The 21,721-nt window shown below is 47.8% G+C and overlaps 1 protein-coding gene across 6 annotated transcripts; it reads left to right on the forward strand.

The window, feature by feature from the left end:
* Window positions 1–550: 550 nt before the first annotated feature.
* On the forward strand, window positions 551–19,908 carry STYXL1 (serine/threonine/tyrosine interacting like 1). 6 transcript variants are annotated; one of them, XM_084822610.1, is made up of 10 exons: window positions 551–909; window positions 2,624–2,906; window positions 4,286–4,347; window positions 6,840–6,984; window positions 9,881–9,937; window positions 10,415–10,560; window positions 13,561–13,706; window positions 15,499–15,596; window positions 18,806–18,915; window positions 19,492–19,908. In XM_084822610.1, exons 2-10 carry the CDS (start codon window positions 2,804–2,806, stop codon window positions 19,621–19,623), a joined length of 999 nt encoding a protein of 332 aa, XP_084678736.1. In that variant the 5' UTR covers window positions 551–909; window positions 2,624–2,803; the 3' UTR covers window positions 19,624–19,908. The 6 variants fall into 6 exon arrangements, with proteins under 6 accessions (XP_084678736.1, XP_084678734.1, XP_084678735.1 ...); XM_084822608.1 differs by having other exon boundaries at window positions 551–769; XM_084822609.1 differs by having other exon boundaries at window positions 551–672.
* The last annotated feature ends 1,813 nt before the right edge of the window (window positions 19,909–21,721 follow it).

The raw sequence follows: 21,721 nt of genomic DNA on the forward strand, positions 1-21,721 counted from the left end.
GGCCTGCGACGCCCAGGATGGATGGCTGGGGCGTTCTGGGAGTTGTAGGCCTTTTTCAACATGCATAGTGTTGCCCCTCAAAAAAATTTTTTTTTTCCTTTCTGAATTCAGCCTCACTAAATCTTCATTCGTGGTTTTAAATTTAAACCCATAGTAATAAAGATCGGCTGATTTAAACCGTCCTGAGTTATCGCGATACCTCGCCAATTCTCGCGCGATGTCCCCGCCGCCCTTCCTTATCTCCTGTTTTTGACGCCACGAGAGCCGCCTGAAAGTACAGGGGAGGCTGGTTTTGGCTGATATTCACGCTGGGATTTAAAACCATAAAGTGACAGAAGGTCTTGTAACGTCCAATGGCAAAAACAGAGCCAGGCCAAAAGGGCCGGTTTTTCGCACTCTCGCGAGAGTTTGCTCCGTGGTCTCGCCGACGGGCGGCCCACCGGCTCAAAGCAACGCGAGATCTCGCCGCTTGTCCCCTTTTTCCGCGTTGTGGCGCGACGTGGTGCCGACGTATCGCGAGAGTGAGAAGGCGCGCGTGACGTCGGCCCTCGGTGACCGCGGAGCGTCTCTCCCTAGCAACGGGCAGTTGCCCGGCGAGAGGCCGGGGAGACGAGGCCGGCCAGGCTTCGCGGTGACGGCGGCGATCGGAAGAAGATGAGCGGGCGCGAAAAGGCGGGTCTGGGTTGCCTGCCTCGCTTGCGGCGGGCCGCGTTGCTATGGCGACGGCCGCGCGCCCTCGGAACGGGCCGCCAGGGCGCGAGCCTCCTAGGTGGGCGTGGCAACCGTGACGTCACAACAGCCGGCGTTGTGGGGGTACCAGATGCCGCGGTCGCCACGGCAACGGTTGACCGAGGCCCCCTGGCGACGGGAGCCACAGTCGGCATAGCGACGGGAACCCGGGCCTCGCAGGTGGGCGGCTGCCGGTGCCGCCCTTCCCTGGACGGCCCCGGTCTTACGCGCCCCCCCGAACTGGTGTCTGTTGTGTAGGACGCTTTTAACTCCAAGCCACGCTATTTTAAGAATGCTTTTGTATTTTTAAAAGCATTTTTTAAAAACATATTTTTTCATTTTTTTTTAAACGAGCGTTATATACATACGTTTATACAGACTTTACAATATATTCATGCAGTGACGTCAGTGTGATGGAAGACAGGGATTCTGTGCGTAAATTAGTTAAAAGATTGTTGTCTATTTGCTCAGCCACTTCCGACTCTTCGTGACCGCATGGACCAGCCCACGCCAGAGCGTCCTGTTGGCCGTCGCCACCCCCAGCTCCCCCAAGGTCGAGTCCGTCACCTCCAGAATATCATCCATCCATCTTGCCCTTGGTCAGCCCTTCTTCCTTTGGCCTTCCACTTTCCCTAGCATCAGCATCTTCTCCGGGGTTTGTTGTTGTTTATTTGGTCAGTCGCTTCCGACTCTTCGTGCCTTCATGGACCAGCCCACGCCAGAGCATCCTGTCGGCCGTCACCACCCCCAGCTCCTCCAAGGTCAAGTCCGTCACCTCCAGAATATCATCCATCCATCTTGCCTTTGGTCAGCCCCTCTTCCTTTTGGCTTCCACTTTCCCTAGCATCAGCATCTTCTCCAGGGTGTCCTGTCTTCTCATTACGTGGCCAAAGTACTTCAGTTTTGCCTTTAACATCATTCCCTCAAGTGAGCAGTAAGGCTTTATTTCCTGGAGGATGGACTGGTTTGATCTTCTTGCAGTCCAAGGCACTCTCAGAATTTTCCTCCAGCACCACAGTTCAAAAGCATCTTCCTTCGCTCAGCCTTCCTTATGGTCCAGCTCTCGCAGCCTGGGTATCCTGAGTTAAAAGAGTATCTTCTCCGGGGTATCCTGAGTTAAAAGATTGGCAAAAGAATTTGAAGTCTATTGTAGTTTTTTGCTATCATTCTGTGTACGCATCCCCGGGAATAAGCCCCACAGAGCCTAGCCGCTAAATCTTAGCAGGACGTGTTTCCAATTAAGGAAGCCTAGGATACAGGGTGAATGTGGCTGCGGCCATCTTTATCTGCCCCCCCCCCCCCGAAACCAGTGGTCAAAAGTGCCCCAGATTATTCTCTGCCCAATTCAATGTCAATAGTTATATAAAACTTTCTGAATATTTTGTTGTTTCTGTTGTATGTTAATAGTAGATGGGGAGCCCCTAATCAGTTAATCAGTGTGACTGATTAAACACTATTATAATTTGCTAAGGAGTCATCCCTGGGCATCATTACTTTTAAAAAGTTAATTATATTTAGTATATGTATGCATAAAACAGCAGATACCTCACAGTGGCTTTTTTTCCCCTCTCCTCCCTCCCAATCCCTTTTTATATTGTGTTGTGCTTTTTAAATTGTAAGCCTTGAAGTCAGAGACTGTCTTACTATTCAATCTTTGTAACCTGCACGGTGAGCCTTTTTCTGCTGAGGAGTGGGGTAAACATACTAAGAATAGTCAATAATAATATACACACACCATTTAAAAACAAAGTAAATATATTTTTCCTTCCAAATTATCGTTTTAGTCATATGCAAACATATGCAGTTGCAATCAGTCTGTTAAATTTGATGAACTAAGATTTCTTTAATTGGATAGTAGCACTCCTTAATAGCCACATTTTCCCTTTGTTTTTAGGTTGAACAGTATCCCGACACCCATATTCCTGCACATATTACCTGGATTTTCAGATAGATGTGAAGAGCCTATTTCTGTTCACGGATGAACCACATGAATGTGAATCAGCCTACTGTATAAGAGTTCACCTTTTGAGAATGCAGTAACATCTTCAGTGGTGAATCATTCTTGGATCGCGTGATGGCAGGGGTGTCGTTGTGCGAGCCAACAGAACTGTATAATTTCTTGAACCAGTCCACAAAGATCTCTAGACTGGCAGAACCAAACTATCTATGTCTACTGGGTAAGTTAATGCGCATGCATGCTCAAACATAATTATAGTAAGAAATTATGCAGTGGGACTTAAGGTTACAGGTCTGTGCGCTGTTGTGTGTTTGGCTCTTTTGAAAAGTTTCGCATAGGACATGTTGGCACTACTATCAAGAGCTGTTGCGGCTGGAACCAAGAACCTTCTGTTCTGCATAGGGGAGCCCTATAAGGTAAATTATCAGAACCGCAGCTAGGAGCAGAGAAGTACTGATGCGCGTCAACTTACCCATCGAAGCTCACCATTGGACAGAAATGGCCATGAAAGGCTTCAGTTTGGAGTGATCGTTGTCACCAGCTGCTGTTGCTCCTCCTCTTTCTCATCATGGCTGCTGCTTGCTTGCTTGTCAGACAGAGAGCCGGTGAGCAAATAGGCTCTGGCCTCTACTGCTCCACCTTACCACCACCACCATTGTCTGGGCCAGAGCGAGAGGCAGGGGAACAAGCAGGTTGCAAAGGTGAAGAGGAGGAGCAACTTCAGGGGCATCTTGTCAGTCGGCCCCTGTTGGGATGTGGGCCCTCAGCAGGTGCCCAGCTATACCTACCCTTGGTGCTGACCCTGTGCCTAAGCAACAAGTTATTCCTGGATCTGGTGCGTTCCTGTACATTTCCTAGCTCTGGCTCCCTGAGTCAACTTGTGGTTCACCTCTGATAGACTTAAAAACAAACAACTTATTTATTTATTTATTACATTTATATCCCACATTTCTTCCATCATGGAACTCAAGGTGGCTACATGTGGTTCCCAGGAAGTCTCCCCGCCAAGCACTGACCAGACCCAAACCCACTCAGCAAGACATTTTATGCATTATTACATTTTAATCTGCCTGATCAGTGGGAGCTGGTGACTCCGAGTTTTGTGGGGCTGTGATTCCATTCTGGGTTTCAGTTAGAACCAGCCAGAATTCTAAAGGACCTATGGAAGGTGCTGAACCCTTTTTGGGGATGGGCCCAGCACCTTAGGCAGCTCCTACAGCGGTCTGGCTGGTTCTGACTAAAATAACAAAAAGTCAAAGGTATGCCAGTATTTCCACAACTTTAACGTAATGCAACAAACTGTAAATATTGAGCACAAAAATTATTTAAACTATGAGTACAATCCCCAATTATTTAAAAAGCACAACACAAGAATCGAAGTCTGTACAATACAATGTAATATCTAACAAATCCTCACAGAGCCCAGCACAGGCTACATAGGAGTGTGTCAAGGTATACATATATTCCCTTTCCTTGGTTTGGTTCTGACTAAAACCCAGAATGGAATTACAGCCCCACCGAAATCAGAGCCACCAGTCTTCACTGCACTCAGTAACTAATTTTCTTTTTTTCTGCCTTTCTTATTGCTGTTATTTTCAGATGCTCGTACAAAGAGAGAATACAGTGAAAGCCACTTGATGACAGCCATACGAGCCAAAACAGTGAGTTACATTTTTGAATATGTTGGTTGTTAGTTCATTTTTGTCGTTCAGTCGTGTCCGACTCTTCGTGACCCCATGGACCATAGCAGGCCAGGCCTTCCTGTCCTGCGCTCTCTCCCGGAGCGTGCTCAAGTCCATATTCATTGCATCAGTGATGCTATCTAGCCATCTCATCCTCTGCCGTCCCCTTCTCCTTTTGCCTTCAGTCTTTCCCAGCATCAGGGTCTTTTCCAGAGAGTTTTCTCTTCGCATTAGGTGGCCAAAATATTTGAGCTTCAGCTTCAGTATCTGTCCTTCCAATGAGCAGTCAGGGTTGATTTCCTTTAGGATGGACTGATTTGACCTCCTTGCAGTCCAGGGGACTCGTAAGAGTCTTCTCCAGCACCACAGTTCGAAAGCTTGGACAGAGAACAGGAAAAGCCCAGCTGGAGAGTTCACGCCTTCAGATCCTGAAGAGACCATCTTCCCTGGGGTTACTTAAGACTTGTGTGCCTCAAAAGAAGGCTGGAGAGAAGCCCAGGCTGGGGAGCTCATGCCGTTAGAGAACTTTGGCTGTTGGGCAGTATAGAAATGTAATAAATACATAAAGAAGCTCCTGAAGAGATTTTCAGTTGGCCTGATTCTGCTGTTTCTTTGCTTTCAGTAACATTTATTTGTTTGTTTCACTATTTAAAAAGTGTAAATGGCTTTGGGTGTCTTGGAAGAAAAGGAGTATAAAAAATCAAACAATAAGCCAAAATGAAACATTGCATTCTCCCCTGCAGATGACTCTCTCTTGTGAGGCAAAGATTGGGGGCCATTAAAACCAAACAAAAATACAAATCTAAAAACTACATTATACAGAGCATTGGGCCCAGGACTGAGCCCTGCAGTACCCCGCTCGTTACTTCTCCCCAGTTTGAGAAGATCCTATTGATAAGCACGCTTTGAGGCCGATTCTGTAGCCAACTGTGGATCCACTGGATCGTTGTTTCATCTAGCCCACTTTGAGCTAGTTTGCTCGTCAGGATATCATGGGGCACTTTGTCGAAAGCTTTGCTGAAGTCGAGCTTTATTATGTCCACAGCATTCCCACAGTCCACAAAGGAGGTGCCCTGATCAAAAAATGAGATCAGATTAGTCTGGCAGGATTTGTTCTTGACAAATCCATGTTGGCTTCAAGTAATCACTGCATTGTTTTCAATAGGTTTGACATCCCTGCAGTAATCCTATGCACACTTTTCCTGGGAGTCGGCCCCGTTGAACACAGCGGGGGTTACATTCGCCTTTTCAATAACGTGGGTTTTGGGCTGTAAGCATGGGGTGATTGACACTCTAGACACAGGGTTTAACCACAACAGTTTACTGGTTTACAAGTTTACTGATTTTACTGATTTACAGTTTACTGATTTACAAGTAAATCATAACTAAAGGTATTTACATAATAGAGCTGAATGATGCAAAAGGCATTAAGAGAAAATAGAAGTTGCAAAACATAAATTCCTTTACCCTAGCTGTCCTTAGACTTCTCCAGGCTGCTTCTTCCTGCTCCCTCTTCAGGCTCCAGGCTCCCTGACTCTCTTCTTACTGGCTCTCTTGCTGTCTTTATATACCCTCCTCCCTTAAAACTGAAAGTACGGTTTCAAACTTGAAGAAATGAAACTTAACTGGGGAAATGAAACTGAAACTTAGCCAGGGAAATGAAACTACTCCTCTCAGGTTACCCCTGCCCAACAAAAAAATCCAGGCCTTTAAGACTGACCTTTTTTCCCTTTGCCTCTGTAGGCCTCATGCCTTCACACATACACATTAAGGAACAGGGTGGTTCTAAGCACATGCAAGGCCTAGGAATTTATGATCAGTACCAGAACCAAGCTCACAAGTCCTTTCAATCCTCATGCCTGGTTTTAACCCAAGTATTCTCTTTTTGCAATTTAGCACTGAGGAAAAACATTTCGGCTGTTATTCTTAGACAATTGGGAATCAGAAACCCTTGCTGATCTATTGCAAATCACACAGAAATCAACTTTCTGCCCATCCCAGCTAGAACATGTCCCAGAATCCTCTCCAGCAAAAATCCCCACCCACAGGCATTCTAAGGCAGCCATTTGGCAGCCTTGGCTGGCATGGGAAGGGGTCCCTCAAGGTCAAAAACCAGTTTTACATGAAAGCTGAAAAGGCAAGGGAGGGGACTAGGATATCTCGATGTGGTCCATGTTTTCCAAGTGCATGTTGCAGGACTTCTGCCCTGCTCACAATATTGTCCATTTCACCCCCTCTGGCTACAAACAGAAAGCACTTTCTTGTGTTGAGGAAACAGCTATGGGTTGTTCTAACTTGTGGAACACGCTCAGAAGGGGCAGCTTAAGGGATGAGCAGGGTACCCATTTGACACTGGTTTGAAATTTAACAGGGGTTTTCCCATCAGGGGCCCCTAATTAGCTGGAGTTCTGCTCTGTAGCACAGTTAGCATGATGCTTAATCCTGCTCATTTTCCCTTCTTCTTTTTAAAGAATCCGTTGGGCAAATACATGGTTCCTCAGTCTGTCAACCTGGAGTGTGTCCGATACTGTGTGGTGTACGATGGCAAAACTGATTCTGTGGAGGCCGCTTTCGATATAGATTATGATGTATATGAAGTGGATAAAGACCTAAAGCGTACTCTTTCCTTTTTCTATTGCAATTAAGGGGGGGTGTAGATGTAATAGGCTTGGTTCACGCAAGACTGAAGCTTAAAAAGGGACTTAACATGTCATTTTAGACTCCCGGCTGTCCATGGAGGCTCAGGTGTCAGCTGTGAGCCGGACAGCGCTGTACCAACTCCATCCGATACAGCGGCTGTGCCCCTACCTTCCTGACCATCTGCTCCCATTGGGAGTACATGCCCCGGTCTCCTCTCATCTAGACTACTGTAATGCACACTACATGGGGTTACCCTTGAAGACAGTTCGGAAGCTGCAGCTGGTGCAGAACAAGGTGGCTCGCCTGATTAAAGGCAGCCGCTGGCTGAAAGAGTTGCACTGGCTACCAGTTTTCCAGGCCAAATTCAAGGTGTCGGTTTTGATCTTTAAAATCCTATACGGTTCTGGCCCAGCCTATCTCAAGAAGCACCTGCAGCAACACCAGACAGGCCGCTCAACAAGATCAGCCTCGTATGGCCTTCTCTCTGTCCCATCAGCCAGGACAGCTAGGCTGGGGAGGACACCGGTGTATTGCCCCGGCTGTGGATGTTGAACTCTTACAGGTGCCAAGATAGTGATAAATCAGATTCAAAGGTTTACTTACAAGGAGATTTTATTGGGTAACTTATAGCACACAGGCGTACCCAATGGTTGGATCAGACAGGTTCTTTGAACCAAGAGCCATGGAGTCAGATGGGTTTTATACCATACATGTTAAGAATAAGGCAGCACAACACTAGCCAGCACCCCTAGTGTTCATTCCCAGTATAGGCTAGTAGTGTTTGGTTCTCAAGCATAGCTACCTAAGATAAACAAACTTTGCTTCCCAGGCAGATCTTGATATCGGCCTTTTGACTCATCTCAACATGCTCAGAGACCTACAAGCAAGGAAACTGCAACAATAATGAACTTAAGCAAGCATTATGGATCTCTAGGCCCCTCTAACACTACAAATGACTTGGCTACACTCCTGGGGCCAATACAGACGGAGAGGGCCTTCTCTGTGTTGGCCCCCACTCTGAGGAACTCCCTCCCTAGGGACCTCCACCATGCTCCCTCTTTAATGAGCTTCTACCACGCATTGAAAACTTGGTTGTTCAGGAAGACATTTTGGGTGGCTTATGGTATTTTTAGAAGATGATGTTTTAATGTTTAATTGTATTGTTTTAGACTGTTTGTACTGCTGTACATGTAAATAATAATAATAATAAGAAGAAGTGCCTAGTTCTCACTTAGGCAGTAACATCTGTGTCTGAGCTATACCATTTCAGAACACAGGTGGGGGCTTACATGATGGGATGGTCCTCCAAAAAACTCCCCAAATCCATCCACTTAGAAAAGTAGCATGCTGAGGAGAAGGTTTTGCTAGTTTAGCTTTCTCCCTGGCATCAGCCACAGAGGTAGCTGCATTAGTCTGTTGCAGCAAAAACAGCAAAGCCTCTTGTCAGCACGTTAAACGCTGAACAGATTGATTTGGCGTAAGCGTCAGGTATCCTGTATGAAGTGTTAATCTGCAGTTAGCAAACGTACCTGGGAAAAAATGCTGGGCACTGCGGCCAAAGGGCCACGAGGTGCAGAAAGGTCTCAGCCACTGAAGTCTCCAGGATTCTCTCTCCCAAAGGAAACCACCCACAATGCGCTGTCCTGGGAGTCGGTCCCTGCGCGGGGTCGTAGGGAGCACACACAGAGAGATATCTGCCAATTGAGGATAGGGCTTCATGCATCTGACGAAGAGGACACTAATCCACCAGAACTCATCAATCTACTGGCCACTAAAGCAGGGATGAGGAACATGTTTTAGGTGCAGGGCCGAATCACCATCGTTCTGAGAGAGGCACAGAGAAAGGCACCCTGCTGGCGCTGGGAGGAGGAGCTGTGTCCCTGGCTTTGCACATCATTGCCATGGTGTGGTCCATGGCACAGGAACAGACTCAGCCAGTGCCAGCCATGCCCCCTGCCGCCCACATCCCCCCGCTTGTTCTCTCTGGTCTGTGATTTATTTATTTTATTTATTTATTGCATTTCTATCCCGCCTTTTTTTCCTCTTGCAAGGACCCCAAGGCGGCTTACATTATCTTCCTCTCCATTTTATCCTCACAACAACAACCCTGTGAGGTAGGTTGGGCTGAGAGTCTGTGACCGGCCCAAAGTCACCCAGTGAGCTTCCATGGCCAAGTGGGGACTAGAACCCGGATCTCCCAGCTCCCAGTCCAACACTCTCACCACTAGACCACACTGGCTCTCCACACTGATTGAGATAACAGTGGGGGTTCTCCTGCATGCCACTCATCCTCCCAGTTGGGAGGGGCAGTGATGCGCAGGGGAATCGCCACTGTTATCTCCAAACACAGATTGGAGATAACAGCAGGGATTCATTCAGGGGAGGGGCTTGGAGGCCACGTCCTGCCCCTTGGAGGCATGGGGAACCTCCATGGTCCAGATCAGCTAGAGCCATGGGCCACAGCTTTCCCATTCCTGCTGTAAAACGTATACCAGTTTTCTCCAACCTGGTGGCCTCTGGATGTTTTGGACTGCAACTCCCATCATTCTCAGCCAGCATGGCCTGACTGTGGATGATGGGAGTTGCAGTCCAACACATCTGGAGATCGCCAGGTTGTGGAAGGCTAGCTGGTACGGCCTGAGTCCAGGATATCTAAAGGCCTCCACCCGAACCGATTGCCTTACCCTGCCTCATGCCACGGTCACCCTTGGCAGCTCCAGTCAGCCAAACCGCTGCACAAACTGGCCAGCAAAGGGGGCAGGGCACATGGGGAGATGTCTGAAGTGTGGTCGAGAGATTTTGCATCTTGAAATAAAATCTCGAAGGGTCCATTACGAATCCTCATGTCTTTCTTTCTTTTCTCCCTGCATAGCATATGACGCAGGAGCGGACATCAGGGGACTCAAACGCAAACCATCGGCGGAATATAGTAAGTTTGATATATAGTAAGTTTGATTTGGTTGCTGGAGTGATGGGGGGGGGGGGTGTTAAAAGCAAACCAGGGCCCTAAAGGTGAAGGCAGGCATTGTAGAGCGGAGGGTCTAGTTTGAAGCCCCCTTGCTGCAGTAAGTACAAAACATACCTTTGTTTCTCCAAGGTTGAGATCTGAGGGGAAACGGAAATGGTTCCGCAAGTTTGGCGCAAAGAGCCAATCCTGTAATATAACCACAATAGCAACCATCACCACCCTGGCTTTCAAGGTGGGGAATGGGAGGAGGCCTTCCTTCAGAGAGGCAGGACCTAAGAGCCAGATTCTTATGAACAGTGGCATGAAAATATAATCAAGGAACATAGTGAACAACTGATCTGATGGATTTCCTGGAGGCAATGCCCCAATGGATGCCTCTAATGCTTCACAGTTTAAAGCATGCCCCTTCTTCTGTCTCTCTCAATTATCTGTCCTTAGATGCAATTGTAGGATCTGCAGCTCGCTGCGCCAGGGTTATGCAGCGGCTCACCCGCTTTCCAGTCCTGGTCCTCAGAGGCGGCTACGAACGGTTCACAGCAATTTACCATTTCCTCAGGACCCAGAAGATATTCTGGATGCCTCGGGTATGAAGGGGACTTCCTAGAGGAGGGGGACCGGCTTTCCTCTTATAATTACCATTACTGCCATTTGCTGCTCAAGTTAAGGCATTGTTGTTTACTTTATAATTCTTTAGATTTTTGCAGGGTAAGGGATGCTTGGAAGCACATGTATCTGTGCGCGCGCACACACGCGCACACATACATCCTTCTGTTTGGACCCTTAGACTCTCCTTCCTGACACACGCACGCACACATGCATCCCCCCCCCCAAGCTGGTTGCTCAAGGCCTCAGAGGGTGGGGAGAGGGTTGGCATTCATCTGTGAATCTTTGCCTCTTTGTCTCTGTGTTTGCTCAGAGAGAATTTCACGAGGTGCTTCCTCCTTGGTCACTCCTCCCTTCTGCCTCTCCTAGGCTGTTCTCCAGGCCTCACCCAGTTTCTGTTCAAAGCCTCACTCAGCCTTAGCAATGGACAAACTGCCGTCAGCCTTCCTGACGCCATCCCTGCAATTATGTGCTACTTGCCTGTACTCTTCCTTTGTTGCTTAGCCTTCCTTCCACTTCCTATATGCGTACTTATTTGTTTTCAGGTCATCTCTGAGCTTTTTGTGAAGCCACATCGGCTTCTTCTGTTGTCTTCCACCTTTTTTTCTTGTTGGAATTGTTTGTAATTGTGCCTTGAGAATTTCCTTTTTTAAAAGCGCCCACCCATCTTGGACTCCTTTTCTTGTTAGCGTCACTTGCCATGGGACCTTACTTATCCTGAGTTTATTAAAATCAGCTTTCCTAAAATCCAGGGTACGCGTTTGACTACACTCGGCTTACTTCCTTTAGAACCATGAACTCAAGTATAACGTGGTCACTTTCCCCCAGAGATCCTGTAACTGCTACTTTATCCACTAAGTCATCTATGTTGGTTAGGATCAAGTCAAGGATAGCCAATCCTCTCGTTCCTTCCTCTCCTTTCTGTAGGAGGAAGTTATCCGCCACACAAGTCAGGCATTTCCTGGAGGGGCCATGTTTTGCAGAATTCGTCTCCCAACAAATATTGGGGAAATTGAAGTCCCCCATTACTACTACATCATGCTGCCTTGAATCATTGGCAGTTTGCTTTTCAAAAGTTTTGTCCTCGTCTTCTCCTTGATTGGGTGGCTGGTAGTGGACTCCGACCACGGTGTTCCTTTTATTCTTTGCTCCATTTATTTTAACCCAGATGCTCTGCATAAACGCTCCCCTCCTATAATGCAATGGATTGAGGACCTTACAATGCTTTCAACATTTGAATGGGTGGTATATAGACGCCCCCTTCAAATGGATACTTACTTGGATATCTGGTCTGCTTTTACGGAAGCCTGTGTGTAATTGCTAGAAAGTTGTATTTTCATATATATGCATTTTGTATGTATTAATTGCTATCGATATATACACATTCATGTATGTATGTTAAAGAAACTAAAAAAAAAAAAGATGCATCACATCCACCATTAAACAAACAAGTTCTGGGAATACCTTTCATTTTTTCTTTATTAAGATTTGTAGTGTAGATATATAACCCTTCTTTACTCTACAGCAGCTGTCGATGAATCTCACTCACTGTTCTCCCTCCACCAAATCGCTAAGGGTCGCTCTGCAAACTTTGGCAAGGCTACAATCAAAACCACCTCCCTGTTCCCATTGCTCACCGTAGGCTCTTTCAGCCAGAACAGTGAACAGCCTGGGAATCAAGGGCTACGAAAAACAGTTGAAGGAGCTGGCTGATATGTTTACTCTGGGGAAGAGAAGATTGAGGAGAGACATGACAATGATCTACAACTGTCTGTAAGGCTGTCATGTCATACCTTGTTCTCTGTTGCTCCTAAGGCAGAACTAGGACCAGTTGGGTGGGAAGCCAAACATTAGGAGAAATTTCCTCACAATGAGGGCTGTTCAGCAGTGGAGCAGATTGCCTTGGAAGGTGGCAGGTTCTCCGGTGGAAGGATTTCAGCAGAGGCTGGACAGCCATCTGTCAGGGGTGCTGTAACTGCAAGGTCTTTAAGGTGCTATGAAGACAGATGTTCCTCTTGTTCTAGATGGGACAGCACTGCCTCTGGAGGGTCAGGTGTGCGATTGGGGGAGTTCTGCTGGAGCCAGCCTTGCTCTTGGATGTCCAGGTGTCGGCTGCAGTCAGGGGTGCCTTCTCAGGGGTTCGCCAACTGCAACCCTACTTAGAGAAAGCAAATCTGGCTACTGTCCCAGACATTTTGGTCACATCCCGCCCTGACTACTGCAACAGGCACTTATGTAGGGCTGCCTCGGAAGATGTTTCAGAATCTACAAGCAGAGCAGGGAGCTGCTGCTGCCAAGGTGGTGTTGGGGCCAGTTATTTAGAAATTACCTCCCCTGTGCTTTTGGAGTTGCACTGGCTCCTGATTAATTTCTGGGCCCCATTCAAAGCGCTGTTTTTGCTCTTAACAGCACAATCCTATAAGGTCTACTCCGAAGTCCCGTGGAGCAGTGGCGCTTCCTCCCAAGGACCCATTCTGTGTCCTGCATCCAAGTAAGATCTCTAGAGGGGCTCTGCTCCATGAATTATCCTCCATGAATTTGTCTACTCCCTTTTTAAAGCCTTCCAAGCATGTGGCATCGCTCCATCTTGAGGCAGCAAATTCCATAATTTAATGATGCGCCATGTAAAGAAGTTCTGCCTTTTATCTGTTCTGAATCTCCCACCATTCAGCTTCATATGATGACCCTGTTGGGTTCTAGTATGATGACAGAGGGCAAAAGAGAGAGAGAGAGAGATGTCTTCCTATTCACTTTCTCCACACCATACATAATTTTGTAAAACGATCATGTCTCCCTTTACTCATCTTTGTTCTGAACTAAAAGGTCCCAGATGCTGTAACCTTTGCACACAGGAAAAAGCCGTTTTTTTTCCTAATTAGTAATCACAAACTCACACATCTTTGAACTTGAGTTTTATTGATCACTGGGTTTCAGTCTTAGGAGCTGTGCCCTTCACCAGCCCTTTTGTACTTCTCCAACAGGAACTAGAGGCCTTTAAGCCCTATCCAGTGGAGATCCTGCCTTCTAAACTCTACATGGGAAATTACGCCCAGGCCTGCGACAGCCAGATACAGAAGGATCTGAAAATCAAAGCCCATGTCAACATGTGCGAGGAGGCTGGCACATTGTAAGTCGCATGGCCCAGGGTGACAACCCACGAAGCAGGACTTGGCTTTCCATTCTTTTCCAGCCTGGTTAGGAAGAACACAAAGTTATTCACCCATGTGGCGTAGACCTTAGACCCAGGAAATGCAAGTTCAAATCCACACCTGTCGTGGTGCTGGTCACTGTCAGCGTGATCCTTTGCATGCTTACTTTGAGAGCAAACCACATTCCCCCCGTGTGTGTATGCCCCGGCCGTGGGCTGCTAAGGTTTGGAGGTGCTGAGATAATGATAAGCCAGATCCAGGTTTGCTTACAAGGAGATTTTATTGAGTATTTACAGCACACAGGCATACCCAAGGGCTGGATCAGGCAGCTTCTCTGAACCCAGAGCCATGGGGTAAAATGGATTTTATACCATACATGACAGCAGCAAGCGTTAATTAGCATTCATTCCCAGCATAGACTAACAGCGCTTATTCAGAAGGAAAACAATCAGAACTTTCCCAGCACAGACACCTGTAACTCGGCATAAACAGAGCCTCACTTCTCAGGCACATCCTAGACCCTGACAAGATACTAACCTTCGTTAGCATGGAATGTGCTGAGGCCGCGCTATCAAACTTTGATTCATGCTCAGAGGCCCACTAGCCAGGAAATTGCACCAATAATGAACCTAAGCCAAGCATTATGGATCTCTAGGCCCCTCTAAAACTACAGGTGACTTGGTTACGCTCCTGGGGCCATTACTGTGTGACACTTCTGAGTAAATGTGTCTAGGGTTATGTTAAAAACCTCTCAGCCTAATCTACTTCACAAGTTTGTTTCAAGGATAAAGTGATGGGTTGCGGGGGAACAAGTATGCCACAGCCGTCCTGAGTTCCTTGGAGGAAGATCAGGGTAAAAATTTTGTTAATAGTAACACAGAGTAGCTGCATGCCCATAAAAGAGCCAACTTCTGAAAAGTTTAATCTCTATCTGTCTATCTATCACATTTGAATCTAGCATTTCCTCCAAGTGGTTCCAGACAACGTACATTGCGTAATCCCATTTTGTGCTCAAAACAACTCCTTGAGAAAGGTCATGTCAAGCTTGCTCAGTCCCCATAAACCTCATGACTGAGCAGAGAATTTTATCCAGTTCCAATTTCCTTGGGGAGAAGGCTGTCTGTGGCTGCTAGTCCTGAGGGCTGTGTGTTACCTCCAGTATCAGAGGAAGGATGCCTATGTGCACCAGTGCCTGGGGAACATGGGCAGGAGGGTGCTGATGCAATTGTGTCCTGCTGGTGGGTTTCCCGCGGGCAGCTGGTTGGCCACTGTGTAAACAGAATGCTGGACTAGATGGACCCTTGGTCTGATCCAGCAGTGCTCTCCTTATGTTCTTAATTCTCCCTGCTCCAAGGCTGACCTTCTGTCCCCTACCACAGATTAGTTTTAGTAGCCTGTTAGCAACTGCACCAGACTGGCTGCAATTGCCCAGACTGTTCCTCACATTTTTGCAGACTCTAATTTTATTGCATTTTTATTCCACCCTTCCTCCAAGGAGTTATGGTGCACATAGTTCTCTCCCCACCACCACCTTTTTATGCTTACAACAGTCCTGTGAGGTAAGTCAGGCTGAGAGAGAATGACTAGCTCAGGGTTATCCTGTGAGTGTCATGGCCAAACGGGGATTCAAACCCGGGACAACACAGTATTTCTCTAACCACTACACCAGCCTCCCCCGACCTGATGCGCTGCAGACCGGCCCTCACTTTTTGCCTGGGCAGGTTGGATTTTTGCATGTTCCAAGAAGATCTTCTCTTTGCTCTTCCCCAGTTTCCTTGATGACAGCAGCAGACTCCTTCACATTCCCCTTCAAGATTCTCCAGAGGCAAAGATCCTTCCCCACTTTAGTGACATTTGCCACTTCATTGGTGAGTAAATCAAGATGCACTTCTCCTCCTCCCCTCGCTCCACACAGAAAGAGGCAAAGCACATAAGCTCTTAATGAGCTGGATCTCCTTGTTGGCCATGGCTTGCCTGCAGAATGTCCAAAAACTAGCGCTCATGTGATCCAGAGGGTGTACGGTGGACACTGCCCCACACACACCCTGGCTAACACCAGGGTGGATACCACTCTGGCCTGCCAACAATAAGAGGAAGCTGCAAAAGTTCCCTGCTTGGCTGGCTGCCTGGCTGGTTAAGGCCTTTTCTCCTGGACCAGAATGTTCTGGTTTGGCTGGCCCAAAGCCTACAAGGCAAGGCAGAGCCTTTAGGAACTGGACAGAGCCACACAGGGCTAAGTGGTGGCAATAGATCAGGAGTGGAAACTCAGCCGGAGGGCTGAATTCCATTTCAGAGAAGCTCTCGGGGGCCGCATTTCAGTGGTGGCAGGGCGAAAGGGGTGGGCCCAAAATCCCCCAAATGCCGGCATATTTTAGCTGAAGGCTTTTACTACCAGTAACTAAGCTTTAGGAGAAGCATTTCAACCTTTCAGAATGAGAAAGAAATGTGCAAAAACTGGAAAACCACAAAAAAGATTGGCTGTCAGGGAAAATGGGATGTGGCCAGGAAAAGGAACCATGGAGAATGGTATTTGGCCCATGGCCCTAAAGTTGCCCACCCCTGTACTAGATGGTGGTGACCTGGAGCCAGAGGTCCATGCTATAATTGGTGGAGGTTTAAAATGGATAGTGGAAAGTAAAGGAGAAAAAGGCCAAGGAACGGAGGGGATATGAAAGAGCCATATGAAATTATGCCTGGCATGGAGGAACTGGACAGGGAGAAAAACTTCTGGGGTCATCCCTGAAGCTGAATGGTAGCAAATTCAGGATAGACAAAAGGAAGGGCTTCTTCAGAAAGCTCCTGGGCCGGCCCTACCATGAGACAGAGTGAGGCAATTGCCTCAGGCAGCAGATTCTTAGCATGCTGCTTCAGCTGTGGTGAAGGGCACTCTCCCATCACAAGCGTGGAAGTAAGTTTCAGCTGCCGGTATGGCCAGCTTCTGCACATGGGATAGGGAGGGGCCATCAGCGTGTCCACCGTCTCAGACAGCCAGACATACTGGGCCGGCCCTGCCCAGCACAGAGTTGAACTGTGGGATTCACTAAGTCAAGACTTGGATGGCTTTACAAAGGCAAATTCATGGAGGATGGGGCTAACCGTGGCTTCTACTTAAGATGTGGCATTCTGTCTCAAAGCGTCCGTTGGAGTCTGGAGCAACAGGAATAGGTGAATGTCGAGCCTTTACTTGGCATGATGGCTTCTCGGTGGGTTCGCACTGTTAATTCAGGTGGCTTGGCTCCCCTGAGGATAGGAAAGGCTTCCTTGAGTCTATTGCTCATCTTCAGACAGGGTGTCAGGTGCCTTGAGGCCATGGGAGCAATCTGACCCCATGTCTTCCAGGTCTCTATAAGTGAGCACCCTCCTCCAAGTCAGTATCTGAGTCCCTAACTAAGGTCAAGATATTGACAGCAGTGCTATCCCATGCACAGAAGAAAGCTCCGTTGACTTCAGTGAGACTTACTCTCGGGTAAATGTGCATAGGATAGTAACTTGAGGGAACTATATTCTGGCCCTACGGCCTCTCGGTATCTTTCACTCACTGCATAAGTTTATTCAATTATGTTCAAGTCTGATATACCACTGTATATCTAAGAAGTTTCCTGAGCAGTGAACAATAAAAGAAAGAAAAAAAGAATCAAAATACAGAATTAATGTATTTAAATTTCAAATCTATTTAAAATCAAATTATGCTAATAAAACTGTGGCTGGTTAGGCAAGGAAGGCTTGTTTAAACAAAGATGTGTTCAGCAGGCAGGAAAACAAAATTATGTTGGTGCCTGCCTGACCTCAACAGGCAGGGAGCGCCACGGAGAGGGAGTTACCACACTGCAGGCTCTACTCTGAGTGGACTCCAAACAGACTTTGGGTCCATGCAGAACCACCAGGAGTGCCTCATCTGATGACCTCAGCAACCGGGCAGGCTGGTAAGGGAGAAGGCGCTCCCTCAAAAATCCTGGTCCCAAAATTGTTTAGGGCTTTGTGCACCAGCAACAGAACCTCAAACCTGGCCCAGTAGTGGATAGGCAGCCAGTGCAGTTCCCGCAGCAAAGGAGTTGCATGCTGAAAAGGGCAGCTCCCGACAACAGCTGAACTGCCACATTCTGCATGAGCTGCAGCTTCCAGACAAACCTTAAGGGCAGCCCCACAGAGTGCATTGTAGTAATCCAGTCTTGAGGTTGCTAGTGCCTATACCACTGTGGCCAAGCTGTCCCTGTCCAGGAGAGGCCATAACCGGTGTGCCAGACAAAGCTGGTGAAAGGTGCTTTGCGCCACTATAGCCCTTTGGACACGGATCCAGGAATACCCCCAGACTGATCTCTCGGAGGGAGTGCAACCAAAACAGGCAGTGAGCCTGTCTCCCAGATTCGGGCCTCCGTCTTGGCAGGATTCCGCTTCAGTTTTTTGTCCCTCATCCAGCTCATCTCTGAATCTAGGCGCTGCTCCAGGACTTGCACAGTCACACCTGATTCACATATCACAGGGAGAAAGAGTTGTGTATCATCAGGATAGTGATGGCTCTTGGCTCCCAAGCCATTATCTCCTAATGACCACTCTCAGCGGCTTCATATAGATGTTAAAGAAGACTGAGGTCAAGATAGTACCAGGCGGAACTATCCGCCAGAATCAATTGCCGGATTCCGCCGGATAGTACCCGGCGGAACTCAATTGCCAAGGAGCCAAGGAATGGTCACCCAGTGTTACCTTCTGTAATCGACCCTGCAGGTAGGACCCCCGATGCCCAACCCACAGAGCCAGTCCAGGAGGATACCATGATGGATGGCATCGAAAACCAGTGGGAGATGGAGCAGAATTAACAGGGTTGCGCTCCCTCTGTCCCTCTCTCGATAAAGGTCATCCATCAGGGAGACCAAGCCTGGTTCGGTCCATAACCAGGCTATAATCCGGATTGAAATGATATTCAGCATCCTCCTAGAGTGCCTGCAGTTGCCCCACCGTAAGTTGACGTCAAAAACGGAAGTTAAAAACCCCAATAAATGCCCTTTCCCATAATGGTGTGGCTTTCAGAACTGTGTCTGAACAATACAAAATGAGTGCTTCTTTTGTTTTCTCTGTTTAGATAATTGCATGCGTAGTGGAGCAGTCCTGGTTTTCTCCACCTTGGGAATAAGCAGGAGCAGCACCGTGGTAATGGCATACCTCATCCATTCGTGCAGGCTTTACCTAAAGGTAAGGAAAAGCTTGGCCATCTTGAAAACTTGCACGTTTTTCTGACAGTTGAGTTGGCCTAAGAAAGGAATTACACTAATATGGATTTCAGAATGAAAGGTAAATGTAACCCGTGGGGGATAGGGTATAAAGTGTTGCTGTTTTCCAACTTATATCCATCTTTTCGGATATTTACGGTGGCTGCAAAAGCCCAGAATCACTACAATAAATGATAAAATGATAACAATTCAAACAATAGAATTGATTTCCTAAATACTTAGTAAAATCAGGGACGTGAGATAGAATTCAGACGGCCCAATTAGCATGCCTAGAATTTGTTGCGTGGATGCCTGCAGCGTTTGGAGGAGAAGCTGCTACGCAACGCCACTCATCTGCCCAAACACCTCCAACTCCCAGAATCCCCCAGTCAGGTTGGGAAAGGCTGGCTTAAGCAGTTGTGGCGGTCTTTGAGCCCGTGGTGGGGCTCTGCTCATCCCCAGCCAAGATGCTTGGGGACAGATCCCCCCTCCTCCCATTTTAGGAGACAAACTTGACCCAGCTCCTGACACTTTTCGCCTCTCTGCTGGTCTTTTGTAGAACGCTTGGAGTTACGTCCTGAAGTGCAAAGCTAACATGCGGCCAAACCAGGGGTTTGTGCGACAGCTGTCAGAGTGGGAAGAACGGATCTACTTTACTGCAATCACCGATATCTCTGAACCGAATTATTGACTGACAGCAGCTGGCAAAGAAGGCTCCTACAACACTGGCCATTGGGACAGCTGTCTTCCTTGACTGGAATTTGCTTAGCACTGGTTGATGGATGGGGAAAATTGAGAAAGAAACCTATGCTTTGAAGCTATTTTTGTTAAACGTTACCTTTCTGTAAACTTTACCCTGCTGTTTTTATTATCTGTGTCTCGTGTTGTACTCTGTACTGCTTTGTACAGCCTTGAGTAACGTTAGGGCCTTCTGTGTGCTTTATTCAGGAATAAATACATTATGCCTTTATTTTTCATAAGCTTCTTTGTCAAAGTCAGCAAACACTCAAACTGGAAGCTTTCTGGCCTGTATTTATTTTATGGATTTAAACAATTTCTTTGTCGCCTTTCAACAAAAACTTTCAAGGTGGCTAACAATAAATATGTAAAATTCAGCTATTGAAATAATAAGCTAAAACAATAAAACATTTTAAAGCCACAAAAGAAGAAAAGGGCAGTGAAAACAGAAATGGGCAGAATGGCAACCAATTATTTATTCAAGCCTTTAGAGAATAAACTTGTTTTTACCGGGCACTAAGAAAAGTAAGAGTTTTCCATAACCAGGATACCAGCACCAAAAAAGCCCTGTCTCTAGACATGGAACAAGGGAAGTCACAAACACGCTCCTTTAGCAGCAACCCCTAGTAGCTCACTGAATAGTTGGGAAACAAGAGGTGCGAGTTCAAGCCCTACCATGGGGAAGGAGAAGTACAAATCCCACTCACCTTTTGCATCTCAGGTCAGCAACAGTCATGCCTGAGGCAAAACCGAAGGAGCGCCCAGGATTCAACTCACACTGCAAACTTCACACAAAAAGGCTCCTTCCCTATTTGGCAATTCAGCAGCAGACAAGTAGCAGAGACACTGGGCCCTTTGCATCCGCCCTCAGTTGTCAGACTGAAGACCCAGTTGTATATGCTGAAATGATTTGAGTTGTAGTATAGACTGGGAGCAGCTTAGGTTTCACAGACAGGCAGTCCCAGGTTCAAAATCAGGATATGACCTGCTGGGGGCCACCCCTCACCCCCCACTGCACAAGCACACCTGAGTGTACTCCCTGAGCCAAAGGGGGCAGGAGGGGGATGCTGCGCAGGCCAACTAGCCCTGTTGGCCCATCCCTGGCAATCCATGTGACCGATCCCTGTTTTGCCCAATAGGCTAATCCCTTGGGCAGTGTCCCAGCAGGCCACATGATCCCTGTCCCCATAACGGCCTCATAGATCATGGCGGCAGCACCCACCCTGCCAGGGCAGGGGTCCCCAACCTTTATGGACCTGTGGGCACGTTCAGGAATTTGAGAAGCTGCTGGGGGCACCACTACAAAACGATTCCCATGAAGAATGTGGCTAGTCACACAATGGGGGCCTGGCTAGTCAAACGTGAGCTAAAGAAGTGGGGCGGGGGGACAGCAAGACAAAGGGAAAGAGAAAGAGCAAGGCTAGGAGGGGAAGAGAAATAGGCTGGAGGGAGGGAGTGGGAAACAGCAAGGCAAAAGGGGAGAGAGAGAGTAAGGCTAAAAAGGATGAGAAAGAAGGCTGCCCAAACATTTTCAGAGTTTTTTTATTATTAAAAACATTTTTGAAGGAGGCAGAGAGTTGAGAGCTTTGTGGGCACCATTGGAGCCGTGTTGGGGGCCCCTGCATCAGGGAACCCCAGCAGGCTTGCCCCCGCATGGTCCAGAGCAACCTCCCCCAACCGGGAGCCCTCTGGACAGGTTGGACGGCAGCTCCCAGCATGCCCCAGCCAGCCATAGCTGGCTGGTGGATGCTGGCAGTTGCAGTCCAACACATCCAGAAGGTGCCCGGTTGGGGAACGCTGCCATAGAGGGTGACTGAGCAAAGAATGGAGAGGCTGCAGATGGGAGTTGTAGTCCAAAACGTGTTCTGGAGGGCACCAGGTTGGGGAAGGCTGTATTATTCAACATCTCTGCATTTGACAGCGTCCTGCAGCCTTCCCCAGCCTGCACCTCCAGATGATGTTTTGGCCTGTTGCTCCCATCAGCCACAGCCAGCCTGGGCAAAGGTGAGGGATGATGGGCGTGGCAGGCCAAAACATCCAGGTAGCCCCAT

Source organism: Heloderma suspectum, chromosome 16 (assembly GCF_057233095.1).
Source record: "Heloderma suspectum isolate Gila_16-S chromosome 16, 16-S_ref, whole genome shotgun sequence".
In the NCBI taxonomy this organism is placed as follows: domain Eukaryota; kingdom Metazoa; phylum Chordata; class Lepidosauria; order Squamata; family Helodermatidae; genus Heloderma; species Heloderma suspectum.

Bases quoted from the DNA above. Each gene is read 5' to 3' on its own strand.
- STYXL1 (XM_084822606.1), top strand. From the start codon at position 9,529: ATGTTTTGGACTGCAACTCCCATCATTCTCAGCCAGCATGGCCTGACT. The intron at 9,938-10,414 runs GTAAGTTTGATA...ATCTGTCCTTAG, and splicing joins CAAACCATCGGCGGAATATA to ATGCAATTGTAGGATCTGCA. The intron at 18,916-19,491 runs GTAAGGAAAAGC...GGTCTTTTGTAG, and splicing joins CGTGCAGGCTTTACCTAAAG to AACGCTTGGAGTTACGTCCT.